Raw genomic sequence first — 17,032 nt, 5'->3', positions numbered from 1 at the left:
TTTTTTTATTTTTTTATTTTTTTTTTTTTTTTATCTAGCTAAATTTGGAAATGTGGAAAAGAAAGAGACATTATAAATTATTGATGTAACTGTCTGGTTCCATCCCTAAATGGTTAGCATGCTGGCCTTTGATCACAGGGGTCCCAGGTTCGATTTCCAGCAGAGTCGGGAATTTTAACCATAATTGGTTAATTCCCCTGGTACAGGGACTGGGTGTATATGTCGTCTTCATCATCATTTCATCCTCATCACAACACACAGTCACCTACAGGCAGCAAATCAAAAGACCTGCACCTGGCAAGCCGAAGTCCTCGGACACATCCCAGCACTAAAAGCCATATGTCATTTCATTTCATTGATGTAACTTGAAGAAATTATGCATATAAGGTATTTGGTGTTATTTAATTATTCTGGAAATCTACAAGATTAATATTTTTATTGTGTAAAGTTTCATAATTTAAATAACAGTGTAACTAGTATTTGTAGACTTTTAAGGTAATGACTTTTGTGACAGGGTGTAGCTACACGTGGCCTTGTTAGTAGGATGTTTCTAGTTATTTCCAGTTTCATCAGAAAGAAAAGTTCTGGAAGTTGCAAAGATCTTACCTCATAAAAAATTAGCAGCCCTTATTGGTCTAAATAACCATCTTTCTAACTGGTGGATGTGGGAGTCAAGAGTAATGTTATTGGTCACTTGTGATTGCACGGATTTCCGGCTTCAGCCTCCTCATGAGAGCGAAGCAAAAAGTCCACGTCTTTTCCTGCTGATGAGCTTCGGGACCAGACACGCTCGTTATCTACCTCATGATGGGGATTCCTGCCTCTGGGGTAAGCTCTATTTTCGTTTTTGAACTTTAACTTTAAATGTTAACTCTAGTTAGTGCACCGGCGCCTGCCCTCCATACCCATATTAGCCAATTTGTTCGTCAAAATGATTTAGTTGCAAACTAGTTATTCATCCTTTTGTTTTGGAGGCAATTCCCCTTTTCTTTGGTTTTTTGAACTGTATAATTAATATGCATAGTCCTGTTTCATCTTAACATACACTCATTTAAGGTATGCACCCCTGCCGTCCATGAAAGTCATAAGCAAACACCTGCTTCGTTAATGCTAGCTTTTACTCCTAATTCCCCTCTTCCAAATCTATGATCCATTAACAACCGTCTTCCTGACGTCGCCAATCCAGAAGCGATCCGTGCTAATTGGCACCATGCACGTAAAAATTTGAAAGTTTATTACGCTAAAGTTCACCGTAACTACAACCGGGCGAAGACCGCACAATCTGTCTGTGGGTGACCAGGTTTATGTTAAGACCCATCCTGTCAGTAGTACTGGTATTAGCAAGTTAGCTCCCAGATTTCGAGGTTTCTGCACAATTTTTAAATATCTACCTCCTGTATCTTTATTAGTAAATGATCATGTAAAGAAGAGGATCTGTAGAGTCCACATGTCAAAAGTCAAAATCCCTTAGTTATGAATTAATGATTTGAAAACCATTTATGTTTTAGTTATAAGGAAAATTTTAATTATAAGAATAACCTTAGTTGTAAACAAAAATATGCTGGCCAGCAGTTAATTCAGTTACCCTTATAGTTTAATCATGAGTTGTTTTAGTTGTTTGGGAATAAGAATGGTAGTTTGTGACCATACTAGATGTCCTTCTTAGGTATTGGTTTTCTTTAAGTGTAATGAATTTTGTATAAAGTTAGGTTATGTAAGATCCTTCATGTTCATAACTAGAGATCTTATCTGTAAAATTTTCAGGCTCAAAGGTAAACTCCGGTAGACTTTTCTTTTAATCTTTCACCATTTCTTTAGAAATTTATCAATAGTGCTTGCCCCGGGGGCTGGGGTATCCCAAATCTATAGTGTAGGAGAGAATCTCCCAGTGGAGTTTGTCAAGATACCAGTTGGGTGACTCTGATTTTGTTAGTATTTAAAACAAAGAGGGAAAAAACCTCCCTTTAACACTTAACCTCTCTCTTCAAGATTTTCTAAATTGCTGGACAATGGCTTTGCCTCAAAAATTCTTCTTTCTGCTGTGGATACGTTTGTGTTCCAGCAGCTACTATAACTGTGTCCATCCGAGGTGCAACCTGCCATGCCTGTTTGGAGAGCATATTGAACTGTGGGGTCGCTATTATCCGACATGAAATAGAGTGGCCAGATGTTCAATAGTGGCGGCAGTTATGCTATACTGCGCTACACTTCACTGGTGGTTACTGGTCAGTTTGCTATATGGGTGAGCTGACATGAAGTTTCCTAACTGACATGGTTGGACTGATGTTGTATGGAGTTGTTGGCAATTGGCCATAGTCAGCAGCTGCATGTGGTCAGTGATACCTGAAGTTGGGACTCTTCGACCAGTAATGGACGTTCTTCTCAAGAAGGAAGATACAAGTGGTGTTGAGTGTTGGATGTGATATCAGGTCAAACCCCCCATTAACTTAAATGATATTAAAATTTATTTACTTTAAGCTATGCTCGAATTTGAAGAGGGGGAGGATGTCACGCTGACAAGACAGCTGTGTTTTGCTGTTTTTTGAAAGATGTTGTGTACCATTTTATCTAATTTAGGAAAGCCTCAAGAAAAGACGAATGTTGTGTATCATGTTATTTAATTTTGGAAGCCTAAAGAAAAGAAATGGACATTGAAAACTCAATCCTTGTTATGTATATATTTTATCTAGCTAAATTTGAAAATGTGGAAAAAAACAGATATTATAAATTATTGATGTAATTGAAGAAATTATGCATATAAGATATTTGATGTTATTTAATTATTCTGGAACTCTACAAGATTAATATTTTTATTGTGTAAAGTTTTGTAATTTAAATAACAGTATAATTAGTATTTGTAGACTTTTAAGGTAATGACTTTTGTGGCAGGGTGTAGCTACACGTGCCGTTGTTAGTAGGAAGTTTCTAGTTATTTCCAGTTTCATCAGAAAGAAAAGTTCTGGAAGGTGTAAAGATCTTACCTCATCTAAAATTAGGAGGCCTTATTGGTCTAAATAACCATCTTTTTAATTGGTGAATGTGGGTGTCGAGAGTAATATGATTGGTCACTTGTGATTGCACGGATTTGCAGCTTCATCCTCCTCATGAGAGCGGCAAAGAGTCCACGTCTCTTTCTGCTGACCGGCTTCAGGACCAGACGCGCTCATCGTCTACCCCATGATGGGGATTTCAGCCTCTGGGGTAAGCTCTATTTCTGTTTTTGAACTTTAACTTTAAATGTAAAATCTACTTAGTGCACCGGAGCCTACCTTCGGTACCCATATTCGCCACTTTCTTTGTCGAAATGATTTAGCTGCAAACTAGTCATTCATCCTTTTGTTTTGGAGGCAATTCCTCTTTTCTTTGGTTTTATGAACTGTGTAATTAATATGTAAATTTTAATTGCCTCCTGTAGTCCTGTTTCATCTTAACGTACACCCATTTAAGGTTGCACCTTACTCAGAAGTTTTTTTGAAAAGGCAGCTACTTCGTTGGCGTCTGCATTAAGATTTTTGTAATTACCACCCTTCTTTTCCTTGCTAATTTCTTAACCTGGAGGTGGTGTTATGTTAACGTGTATCTTTTCTTTAATTTATTTTATTATAAGGGGATAGTCCTTGGTAAATTATATCACGTCAGTTCTTACTTTTCCTAAATGTAATTTTAAGTTGACATCATCCACAACTACCTTATGAAACTACCTTGTGATGATTTTAGGTTATGGCTGTTAATAATTTCTTTACATGTTTTAAAGTCGTTGGCATGAACCTTGTATTATTTGCACAATTCACATCTTAAAATTGTTTATTTGCTATGTTAACCTTATTTTATTTCATTGTTGACTCTGTTTTGCAACATTATTTTCCAATTATTAATTTAGTAAATGTAGAGTTCACAAAGGGATCACCATTGATTTTGTTTTCCTGGCAACGCACTACTTCTCACGGACCTTGTAGGGTTTCCAGCCTGCTTCCCGTTTCCTCTCTTGTAGTTTTCAGAGTATTAATATGGTGTGTGTGTTTAATTTATTTTATGCATTCGAAACTCATGGGGTTTAAATTTTTTTATCATCAGTCTTGTTCTTTGTTGTGTAAACCATAGTGGTTACAAATACCAAGCAAGTTGGCTGTGCGGTTAGGGGCACGCAGTTGTGCGCTTGCATCCAAGAGATAGTGGGTTCGAACCCAACTGTCGGCAGTCCTGAAGATGGTTTTCCGTGGTTTCCCATTTTCACACCAGGCAAATGCTGGGGCTGTACCTTAATTAAGGCTACAGACGGCTCCTTCCCACTCCTAGGCCTTTCCTATCCCATCATCACCTTAAGACCTATCTGTGTCAGTGCGACGTAAAGCAAATTGTAACAATAAAAAAAATTAAAAAAACATTAAAGAGATAAAAGCCCTTACAATCATCACTAGTATTTTCAATGCAATGCTCAGGCTGCAATACTTTCTTGAACAATGGAAATTAGCAAAAAATACTAGTATTTGGGAAACCAGGGAAAGACATATTGGATGCGAACAACTATCATCCAATAAGTCTCTTACATGCCGTCACCAAGGTATTAGAGAAAATACGACTTGGAAAGCTCGTTGCACACATCAAGGAAAGGGGAATAATCCAGGATGAACCATGAATGCACACTCTTCCACGCAGCTCCTTATGAGATTCTTTAGCATGCCACCACTGGGTTCAACAAGTGAAAGGACACAGGCACAGTTTTCCTAGATATCCAGAAGGCCTTCATTAAAATATGGCATGAAGGCTTGTTGGCAAAACTGATAGATTACGAGTTCTATCTGGGATCGTCGTCGTCGGCCACTACTAGTTTCCGAGAATACGTTTTTCTCCTGCAATTCTTCTTAAAGTCTGTTGGTTCTGTAGAGATATCACTGATGACTGATCAAGCCAATCTTCTCATGCAACATGCAGCCACAAAGGTCACATGTAAAAGGTGGGTGGAGGACGCGTTTGGATCTGACGTAGTTTCTGCTTTTCATGGGTTCCAATTTCTTGTCTGCGATGTGCCTGCTCAAAATGTGAGACACCTTCTTCATATCTGGAAGACCATTGTATGTGCATAACATGCTGTCAAGTACGTAAAATATCAGAGCTGATGTAGCCCAAGGCTCGCTAATAGGCCCGATCCTGTTTGTCCTCTATACAAACGATATGCTGACAATGGACCTCACAACTATATACCTCTACGTGGACAATACCATCATATCAGTCCAGCACTCTCAGCTCATGAGGACACAAAAGAGGCTACAGCTACCATATGGCACATTAAATTAAATGCAGATAAGTGCTAAGCAGTGATGTTGACGCAGAAAAACAAACACACAAACCTGCAAGCATCAAACCTCTGACGCTATTTGATAAACAAGTAGAATGGCATGAAAAGACTGGGTAATCCTAGACAAAAAGCTTACAATGCTACATCATGTCAGAAATATCAGGCGGAAAATGTAAGGAATCTTCACACCTTAACAAACACCAGTTTTATAAGACACTATATCAGAAAAAAAAAAAAAAAGAGACAGTACAAACGTACACAAAGTCATCAGGTAATCAGAAGCATTAAGTGCTACAACGCCTAAACACATACTATTCAGCCACAGGATTAGAAAGTAATGGGCTCAACGCCCCCCCCCCCCTCCCTCCCTTTTCTTTCTTAGGTATCTACCTCACCAAATAAAATCACACCACCACAGTCAACACTCAATACTAAAGTGTGTATCTTAGCTTATGTGTTTGTTCATCATTATTAACATTATAGAGATGTGAGTGAAGAAAGTACAGCCCACACTCCAAAAGCTGACAAAATTCTCATCTGATTGGCCCACTGTGACATGAGAGTAGAATATAAAGCCTGAAATCCACCCATGTACAGTACTTTCTGAACATTGTTTTGCATGTATGTTTGTATATTTATATCCTAGAATAACAGTGATATGAGTATACACCACTGCAACGCTGGGACACCCAAGGGAAGAAGAAAAAGGACAAGAAGTGATAATCCCTGCAGGTCTGCAAAATACCTCTCCAATTCGGCTGTCAGTTCTTCCCTTGTAGAAAATCTCTGTCCACCGAGGAAAATTTTCAGCTTGGGGAATAGATGAAAGTCTGATGGTGCCAAATCAGGTGAATAAGGTGGATGTGGCAACAATTCATACCCCAGTTCATGAAGTTTTGCCATGGCAATAACACTTGTGTGCGGCGGAGCGTTGTCCTGATGAAAGATGACATTTTTCCTTGCCAAACCAGGCCTTGTTTCGCATATCTTTTCCTGTAGTTGGTCTAGGAGGTTTGCATAGTATTGCCTCATAATTGTTTGGCCAGTAGGAAGATAATTTATCAGCAGAATGCCTTTTGCATCCATGAAAACTGAGGCCATGACCTTTCCGGCCGAACGCACTGCCTTTGCTTTCTTTGGTGGTGGTGAATCAGCATGTTTCCACTGCTTTGACTGCTGTTTTGTCTCTGGGGTATAGTAGTAGACCCAAGTTTCATCTGTAGTCACAAACTGGCACAAAAAATCTCGTTGGTTGCACTGAAAACGGGCCAGACTTTGTTCACACATTTCCAATCTGGTGCGTTTATTGTCCAATGTCAAGAGCCGCGGCACCCATCTTGCGGATAATTTTTTCATACCCAATTCTTTGGTTAAAATATAATATACCCATTCCAAAGACATCCCTACAGCTTCAGCAATCTCCCGCACTTTCAGTCGACGATCCTCCATGACCATTTTATGCACTTTTGCGGTAAATTCTGGGGTCGTAACACTTTTTGGCCGTCCACTACGCGGATCATCATCCAAGCTCTCCCGACCAAATTTGAACTCGCTGGTCTACTTGGCAACAGTTGAAAATGAAGGAGCAGAGTCCCCCAGTGTGTTCTGAAAGTCAGCATGAATTTCCTTTGCTTTCATACCTTTCTTTACAAAGTATTTAATCACTGCTCGAATCTCAGTTTTTTCCATTGTCACAAATCACTACGCGGGAACAACAACAAAGAGTCGTCACTACCACACTCCTGCAGCTAGAGCACTGATGCGCCACGTGTTCACTCACAAAGGATGTGTGATTATTGCGCAGGAACCTCATTGCTCTAGCACTGACATCTAGCGGTGATTCCGAGAACTTTTCAAACCGTCCTCGTAATGTGGCAAGTTCTGGTTTATCCTGAATGTCAGTAGATTCATCCAAAGCCAGAGTAAATGCTAAGCATCATAGAACTCCAGCGTGCCGGATAAGATGGTGTTCACCGAGCCTTTGCCATCGTTGTCTGTCCAGAAACACCTTTTTTCTAACCACTGACTCCCAGTTCCCTCCTCTTCTCTCCATATCGTCTCCCGTTCGGTATAGCCATCTCTTCCTTGGTCTTCCCGCTGGCCTCCTTCCTTCAACTGTTTGTTCTAGGCATGCATGTGGTGTTCTTGTGCCAGGCATTCGCTTTACATGTCCAAACCGTGTTAGTCTCGAAGTCCTTAGCTTCTCTTCTATCGAGTCCACTTCCAGTTCCATTTTGACGTCATTGGTACTTGAGTGTTTTTGGAGGGTAGATCGTAGGAACTTAATTTCTCATGCTTGCAATTTACTAACTTCTCTCTCTTTCAGTGTACACTTTTCTAAACTTTATGTGAGAATGACTTATACAGAGTCATCTTGATTCTCATGGGCACTTTGTTATCCCAAAGTAGACGTCTTACGAGGTTGTAGAAGTTAGAACTGCTACTAATGACAGAAATTCGTCTTTCAATTGTGTGCCTAGATGCGGGCATTTGGTGAACTATTATGTGTAACTTTTTGTTTTGGGATCCAAAACAGAAATTACTTTGCAATATTTTGTTTAATAAAGTCTCCCTCTGAGTAACGTTTCTTAGACTTTGCAACATTAAAGCCAAGGGAAACCCTGCCTCAATTGCTAAATCTTCCTCCTTTATAAAAGCATGCAAAACTAGACTCTGACCATGCAGTTTTTGAGTGATGATAATTTTGTTTTTCTTAATGTAGAACCAACAGGAAAGTCTTTTGTAAACGCACTGTGATGCATGTCACGGTGATGTTTGAGGTTACTGGCCTTGAACTGCGACAAGACAGAAAATACAAACTGGTTTGCCACTTGTCTCCATAAAAGCAAACTACTCCTCCCACTCTTTCTTGAATGATCTGTTCTCATCTTCATATTGTCCGCCTCTGTAGCGTAACGGTTAGTGTGATTAGCTGCCGTCCTCGGGGGCCCGGGTTCGATTCCTGGGTCTGCCATAAATTTAAGAATGGCAGGAGGGCTGGTATGTGATTGAAATGGTACATGCAGCTCACCTCCAATGGGGGTGTGCCTGAAAAGAGCTGCACCACCTCGGGATGAGGACACGAGTTTACTTTATCTTCATATTTCCGTTTTTTGGAAAACATTTTAAGATACAAACTACTAGTACCTTCACTAAGTTTTATGATTGTAAATCACAAAACACCAACTCCAAACTGAAGTGAAACTGAGAGTGGGTTGCCAAGCTAAGGTTAATTTGGGTAATTGCTGTGGGATGCAGAGCTGGCTAGAGATATAATACCGGGTGAGTTGGTCGTGCACGTAGAGGCGCGTGGCTGTGAGCTTGCATCCGGGAGATAGTAGGTTCGAATCCCACTATCGGCAGCCCTGAAAATGGTTTTCTGTAGTTTCCCATTTTCACACCAGGCAAATGCTGGGGCTGTACCTTAATTAAGGCCATGGCCGCTTCCTTCCAACTCCTAGTCCTTTCCTATCCCATTGTCGCCATAAGACCTATCTGTGTCGGTGTGACATAAAGCCCCTAGCAAAAAAAAAAAAAAAAAAAAAAGAAAGAGATATAATACAATGTGCTACCCTCTAGTGATGAACAACAAAACTGCAAGTACCAGTATGATGATGTGTGTTTTATTCTGTACCATTTCCGACTTGCATAAGATGTTACAAGGGCTGTCATAGTTGGAACAATAAAAGAAAACTTACATGAATGCACTATTTCAGTGTCATGATTTTTGAGGAGCCAAATGAGAGCGGCGAAAGAGCCGCATGCGCTGTGGCCACCTCTTTACGGTATAGCATAATCTGCAAAAAGCCTTATCTGTGATTCCAGTTCTTTACTCTATAAGAAAACATAAAGGTCCAATAATACTGCTTTGTGGAACCCCTGTCTTAATTATTACTAGATCAGATAATGCTTCAACTACTCTAATTCTTTGGAGTTCTATTTTCTAGATATTTAGCCACCCATTCAGTCACTCTTTTGTCTAATCCAATAGCTCTTGTTTTCATCAGTAGCCCAAGCTTATGTTATATTACGTAGGTACTTTAATTGTGTTGGCAAGGAAAGATATATATATAGTTATACCATTAGTTGGTTAATGTAGTATTCATACGGAATTCTTCCTGTTTCTCCATCCACAGCAATGGCCAGCATTTCATCCAACTCTTCCTGGGTAAAAGGTTCTCCTTCTTCCATCATGGCTTTGCTAATATCGTCTTTGGATAGATAGCCTTTATTTTCTGGATCTAGGGTCAAAAAGGCCTCTAGTAACTTCTCAGGTGATGCTGGCTGTAACCTTTAAGAAAAAATATAATTATTTTCTGTATTCATCTGCAAATCATTAGAACCCTAACTATGAGAATATAAACATCACACTTAGCTTATTCATACAGCTTAATCTTTTCACTCCAAAAATGAAAAAATCAAACCCCATGGCACTACAGCCCTTGAAGGGCCTTGGCCTACCAAGCGACCGCTGCTCACCCCGAAAGCCTGCAGGTTACGACGTGTTGTGTGGTCAGCACGATGAATCCTCTTGGCCGTTATTCTTGGCTTTCTAGACCAGGGCCGCTATCTCACCGTCAGATAGCTCCTCAATTCTAATCACATAGGCTGAGTGGACCTCGAACCAGCCCTCAGCTCTAAGTAAAAATCCCTGACCTGGCCGGGAGTCAAACCCGGGGCCTCCGGGTGAGAGGCAGGCACGCTACCCCTACACCACGGGGCCGGCAACCTTTTCACTCCAGTGAAGCTAAAGCAGATGTGTGGCCTTGAGGAAGAGTGCCTAGGGCAGGTGGCTCTGCCTGCTGCACAGAAAAATTTCCACTCTTCACTTTTTTGCTCACTTTTGTTTAAATTTTTAAGACACGACAGATTGACTATTTAAAATATATATATAGTTCAGTCAGATATCTTTGCATATATTTTAATTTTCATTCATTCAAAGATTCCCACCCTTTGTTAAGATCCGTGGCTTTGTATTCAGCATTTTCTTCAAAGTCGCTATCTGATATAAGGATAAGAGCTTCATTTACAGCTTCTCATGGATTATGAAGTACTGTATCACAATGTGTTGAAGCTAACTATAGAAGCGCTAGTACCTTGGCAGTGAACAGTAATTATGCAGCAAATTATGAGTGTTAAGGTCACTCGAACCCTTACCGTCTAATTGATTTCTCCTGACATCTGGTGGCTGCTAGTAACTACAGACTCACAAGAAAACCCTAGATATCATAAAGGTTGAACTTCTCCAGCAGTCTACCATAGCAAAATACAGAAGAGACCAAAAACATAACACAACTGCTACAGCAGTCCACTGGCCATGTGGCAATACTTCTGCACAACAGCTAATAGGCATGATCTCTCCCGACTGCTACAGCAATCCATTGGAGTGAAAAGGTTAAGAGTATGTGGACATGATAAGTCACCAAATATTCACATTTTGTTCTTTTTTTTTTCACTCTTTTGGATACAGTAAGCTTTTATGAATATAAAAATATATAATCTATGTACATTCCTAGAATAAATGGCTATTTAAATTTGGTGGCACCACAGCCAATCCTCTTCAGTTGACAACCAACATTACAATTACATTACAATTTGAATGTTTAAGTACACTTTCCTCAGGAATTATAAGATCTAGATCTAGAGCAATCAAACTCAGTAAACATTTTTAATTTCCTAAAAGCTAACAAGGAAGACTTCCAAAAATGTATATTTTTCCCTAAAACATGAGTAGTATGGCATTAACAACCTAACAATGAAAAAAACCTACAACCTGTTTTCCAGTCTTTGACCGGGTCAGGAATGTGATGAATGAACCAGATATAGGCTGTTAGTACGATGGGGTCGCCACTCCCAAAGTGATTTATTAATGACTGATAGATGCTATGAAATGAGAATGGAGAGTGTTGCTGGAATGAAAGATGACAGGGAAAACCGGAGTACCCGGAGAAAAACCTGTCCCGCCTCCGCTTTGTCCAGCACAAATCTCACATGGAGTGACCAGGATTTGAACCACGGTATCCAGCGGTGAGAGGCCGATGCGCTGCCGTCTGAGCCACGGAGGCTCAACAACCTAACAATATTTGAGAGAAAAAAAATCTACCTTTGAGAGTTCATTTTAATGGTTTAAAATACTTCTTGGGCACACTTACCCTTATTGTTAAAAAAGAAAATTTGTGGGTCCATTTTAATAGCAAGATCTCAAAGCAGTTGGACTTAAGATAGCAGATGCAGAGACAGAGAACAAAAATAAAATTAACACCCTTCTTAAGACTCACAAATTTTCAGCAGATATGACACAGAGAAGGGCTATAGCAATTTCAAACAAATTTGTTAGCAGGATGTAGAGTGGGTCATGGCTGGTCCATGGTCCAACAGCTCTGCATTCCGACCAGCCAACCGAGCAGAGGAGGGTGGGCCCGGCTCCACCATTGCTCTACGCCTCTGTATTTGGGAGAAGGTAGTAAAATAAATTGGGTAAGTGATAATGTAAAGTATTCACTCTAAGTCGCATCGGCCCGATCAAGTGGGCTCTGTCACATCATATCGCGTTGACATTTGACTTACACTGGCAGGCAGCAGCCGGAAGCTGTTCTTGTTGAGCGGAGATGGCAGAGAAGGGGAACAGACAGGAAGTGGCAGGCTGCCCATTGCACACCGAGATTGCTTTATCGGCTTTTTATTCTGAATTAATTTTTATTATTTTATCAAAAATTATGTTAACATTTCTAGAAATTTTATTCAGACTGAAGTTAGGATTACTTCTTTGTTCCAGATATATGTGAATGTTTTCAAATATGTTAAGCAAGGCACCTTTGTTAGCTGTATGTACAGTGTCCAAAAGAGTAATTGAACTTGGTCATATGTTCACTCATGGCAGAGAATCTATTATGTTCTTTGTAATGGGTTAAAAAATTCCTCCTTGTCTGACCAATAAAACTAGCATTATACTGGAGACATTTAAGTTTGTAAATGCTAAAATTCAAATATGTTTATTGTTGTAGTTTAAAATGTATGTGTTGTAGAAAAGCTTCGAATGGGTGTTTTTTATTCGGAATGCAATGTTGAAATTCTGTCTTTTAAATATATTTGTGAGCTGAAATAAGTTACTATTGTTGAAGGTGAAAGTTACAATTCTTTAGCATGGTAATTAGCTTGTTTGTTATTTTGGTGATGATTTTGTCTACAAAATTTCTGCTATAGCTGTTGTTGAAATCTATAGCATATAATATATTGATTATTTCTTTCTTTTTATAATTTTTGTTGGATGGTGGACATTAAGGTGAAGTTTTTATATGCACCAGGGTGTAGGGAATCCTGTTTTATGACATTAGCAGTTTAAGTGGGTTTTTTTAATTTTTCAAATAGCGTTATTATTTCTCATGATTTTAAGATCTAGAAAAATGTAAGACCAGGCAAGTTGGCCATGCGATTAGGGGTGCGCAGCTGTGAGCTTGCATCCGGGAGAGAGTGGGTTCGAACGAACCCCACTGTTAGCAGCCCTGAAGATGGTTTTCCATGGTTTCCTATTTTTACACCAGGGACATGCTGGGGCTGTACCTTAATTAAGGTCACGGCCACTTCCTTCCCACTCCTAGTGCTTTCCTCCCCATTGTCGCCATAAGACCTCTCTGTGCTGGTGCGACGTACAGCAAATTTAAAAAAAAAAAAAAAAGTAAGGATTTATGTTTCTACAGTAAATTTTATGTGAGCTTTTAAGGAATTAAGTTATTCTAGTAAGGCTTGTCTATCAGTGACATGTTGGTCGATAATGGTAAAGATATCATCAACGAATCTTACCCAATGAAAGATCCCATTGACATTATTGATTATTTCTGATTGTTCCAACTGGTGTATGTAAATCTCAGCCATGATGCCTGAAGCTGGAGAACCCACTGGGAGTTCATTTTGTTGATAAATTACATCATTAAAGAGAAAACAATTGTTGTCGAAAACAAATTTTAGAATATTTATAAATTCCTCTATTTCCAACTTACTTGGGTTACTGAATTTATTTAAATCATCAGTAATTAAATTAATGGTTTAATTTATAGGAATACTAGAGTATATAACCACACCTAAGAGACTGGAGTGGGACATTGATGATGATGATGATGATGATGATGATGATGATGATGATGATGATGATGATGATGATGATGATGATGATGATGATGATGATGATGACTAGAGTATATGTTGAAAATGTCATAGTACAATAGGGTTATGAGAGGGTTGTAATTTGAGATTCTTGGAATTATGAGGGTGAATCAAATATAAACAGGATTTTTTTTTTTTAATTTGTTGCATCAACCAAAAAAAATACACATATAGGGATCACTTTTCTACATTGGGTCCTGCCTTCAATACACATTTTCTCCATATGATTGGTAAGTTTTTGATGCCATCCTGATAGACAGAAGAGAGACATGTGCGGAGTCAGTTGCGCACAAACTCGTCTACACTTGCATCATCATCATCGAACCGTTGTCATCATAGGTCTTGTTTGAGTGGTCCAAACAAGTGGAAGTTGTAGGGTGATAAGTCTGGACTGTATAGAGGGTGTTCCAGAGGTGTCCAATGGATTTCCTCCAGTTTTTCACGCATTAAAGCAGCAGCAGTTTGCGGCCTTGCATTGTCATGCAGAAGAATGACATTTTGGATTGGTTGCCAGCATCGCTTGTTGTGATACGCAGCTTTTGCTTCATCCAAAAGGTGACAGTAATAGGTTGCATTAAATGTCCTTTGTTCATGAAGAAAATCCACCAGCAAAATGCCTGCAGAGTCCCAAAAAACAGTTGCAAGCACCTTTCCAGCAGATGGGTGTGTTTTGACCTTGATCAGACCTGCTTTGTCTCTTTGCTGCCACTCCATGCTTACTTGCTTTGACTCTGGGGTGTAATGATGCACCCAAGTTTCATCACAAGTCACAATACCAAAAAAAAAAATCCTCTTCTTCCTGCTCATAGCGATGCAGGAGTCTCTGACAAACTTCCTGGTGTAAATTTTTTTGTTCCTGGTTGAGGAGACAAGGAACCCACCTGGCAGACAATTTTCTGAAATGGAGTTCATCCTACTATCAACATTCAAAGCCTTGTGGTATTACATACAATATTGTATCTTCACAATTTACTCTCACTAACCAATTCACACACTTCATTGATTACATTCTGATATTTGGTAAAGCTTCTAGATTAATATGAATGCAATAGTTGTTACTTTTGGCATTACTGCTTACTGCCATCTTGCTGATGAACTGTATTTTTAAACTCTTCTTCCTGAACCCTAGTGGTCAAGCGCTAAATAAAAATAACTGAAGTACATGCTTTTCTCTGCATTGATTTTTATATAATACTTTTCAATTTTCTTGTTCAGTGCATCAAGTTTTTTTGTACTTCTTCGCTGCTTGTTCTCTACACCACAATATTGTCTGCAAATAGTAATAACTTCATCTCCTCATTCCCAAAGGCTTCCTTTGTCTTTTTTGCAATTTCGTCCATAATCATTAGAGACAGGCCATGGCACATTCTCCTATCTTAATCTAGCTTCATTTCTAAACCATTCTGTCTTTCCACAATAGTGTTCCCTACCGGGCGAGTTGGTTGTGCAGTTAGGGCCACGCAGCTGTGAGCTTGCATCTGGGAGATAGTGGATTCGAACTCCATTGTCGACAATCCTGAAGATGGTTTTCCATGGTTTCCCATTTTCACACCAGGCAAATGATGGGGCTGTTCCTTAATTAAGACCATAGCCATTTCCTTCCCATTCTAGCCCTTTCCTATCTCATCGTCACCATAAGACCTATCTGTGTCGGTGCAATGTAAAGTAAATTGAAAAAAAAAAAAGAAGCATTCCCAGGGAGAAGGTGTGGAAAACCATGGTCAAAAAGAGATTGGGTACACAGACTGTAGAGATGATGGAAGCAATATACAAAAACTGTGTCAGCATCACACTGACTCCATTTGGAGGAGGAAAGAATATCAAAACAGATGATGGAGATGAAGTATAAGGGAAAGAGAACAAGAGGGAGGCCTAAAAATAGGTGGATTTATTCGATAAAGAGGGGTGCATGAAGAAGAAACCTGGACTGGGACAAAATGATGAAATAGGAATAGTGGAAGGCAAGAGGAAGGGGAGAAGTGCCATGAATGCCCAAACCTGGCAGGAGCTGGATAAGGAGAAAGGATGATGATGATGATGATGACGATGATAATGATGATGATGAATATAGCCGGTCATCACCATTCCTTACTACTTCTAAAGGTACATACCTGTTTTCAAGCACGTTAAGAGTTACTTTAAACCCGTCTCATACACAATTTACATCTTTATTTAGCATTTTCCACTGATCACAATTACTTTTTAAAAACTTCCTCATGCCTATCTTATTAATAGAGCTAGGAATTTTAGGTGCCGTACCTTAATAATTTTTCACTATTAAAATGTCCAAATTTTCTTGTCTTACAAGGAAAGCATGAAATAAACAATCTTAACTGTGTTTTGGTTGCACCTTTCTGCACCTTAACTCAATGTCAGCACCTTTTAGCACTCCCCGCCCCCAACTCCTACTTTTGCTACTTTGCTGCATTTTTTTTTTTTTTTTCCATAAAAGTAAACAAAGGAAATTGAACATCTGAAGCTTAATCTACTCTTCTCCCATTGACTTATTTTATAAGGGAAAAAATCTGCCACTTTCTGCATGCTTTTTGTTAAAATTTATTGTCTTGCTTTGCTTCAGCAGTCTTGTTAGAAGAAAGCTTTCGGATTAGATTGCGTTCAATGAACTCTCATTAAGCAAAAGGTCCATAAATCAATTTGCACTTCATCCTACTACAGGAAGAAAAGGAGGAAGGTGAAGTCAATTTGACCAATTAACAATCCCAACAATCACTATCTGGAGTGGGGGAAAAAATTTTAACTGTTGTAATTTTTCAGTCCATAGTACACTTTGGCTAGAGTATAGTGACTCTTTCATTCTCCTTTGTTGTCAATATTCAGCATGTCAAAACAGAAAATGAATGCTGGGAAAATGCATGATGATGTCAAGTCTTTACTGCAGATGATATTCAAAGTGATAGATCTGTTCTGAGGTGCAATCAATATATGTGATACTTCAGTAATGATGAACAACAAAAATGTTAATGCATCAAGCAGCATATAGGTGAAGAATAAGGAATTATAATGTAGCGAAAGTGGACTGTGACATCAGTTTATTGGTGAGGCACTGGCCTCTTTAAATTCAAGAAATGAAAGTGAATTTCTTACTAATACTGTAAAGATATTTGGGGCGTGTGATGTTCTACTTTTGAAGCTTAATAACCCTGTTACGAAATCGTATTTGCAGAAATATACTGGGAGGTCTGTTACAGATGAGAGCACTTTACGAAAATCAAATCTTCATCCGCTGTACGAAGAGAAATAAAAACAGAACAGGCAAGTATTAGCCGATAATCAATTTTTCTTTCTAAATGAAACCACTGATAGACAGAACAAATAGGTTTTGAACATTTTAATAACACCGCTAAAAGGATAGCTAGTGAAACCCATAGTTTTTATTTGCTTTCTGAACAAAACAGACATTGCCAATATGATGCAAAATTTCAACAATGCATGGGTTCAATTGCAGCCTGAAGTAATCGAAAATGATCAAGTGTGGCTAGCACTTACAGCCAACCAGAAACCTACTCCTATCTAAAACATCCAACCTGCATTTCAAAAAAAAAGAATTGGCTCAAC

General features: G+C 39.1%; 1 protein-coding gene across 1 annotated transcript in view; it reads right to left on the bottom strand.

Annotated features, from left to right (window-relative positions):
* Positions 1–9,370: 9,370 nt before the first annotated feature.
* Positions 9,371–17,032, bottom strand: part of LOC136877790 (dynein regulatory complex protein 8) — a 47,066-nt gene continuing 39,404 nt past the window's right edge. Inside the window, exon 5 of the mRNA XM_068228747.1 lies at positions 9,371–9,587. Within this exon, the coding sequence (XP_068084848.1) occupies positions 9,371–9,587 (217 nt within the window). The remainder of the gene's footprint in view (positions 9,588–17,032) is intronic.

The sequence above is a fragment of the Anabrus simplex genome, chromosome 7 (genome assembly GCF_040414725.1).
Source record: "Anabrus simplex isolate iqAnaSimp1 chromosome 7, ASM4041472v1, whole genome shotgun sequence".
In the NCBI taxonomy this organism is placed as follows: domain Eukaryota; kingdom Metazoa; phylum Arthropoda; class Insecta; order Orthoptera; family Tettigoniidae; genus Anabrus; species Anabrus simplex.
Note: the sequence above shows the minus strand (reverse complement) of the source record. Positions and strands in the feature narration are given on the sequence as shown.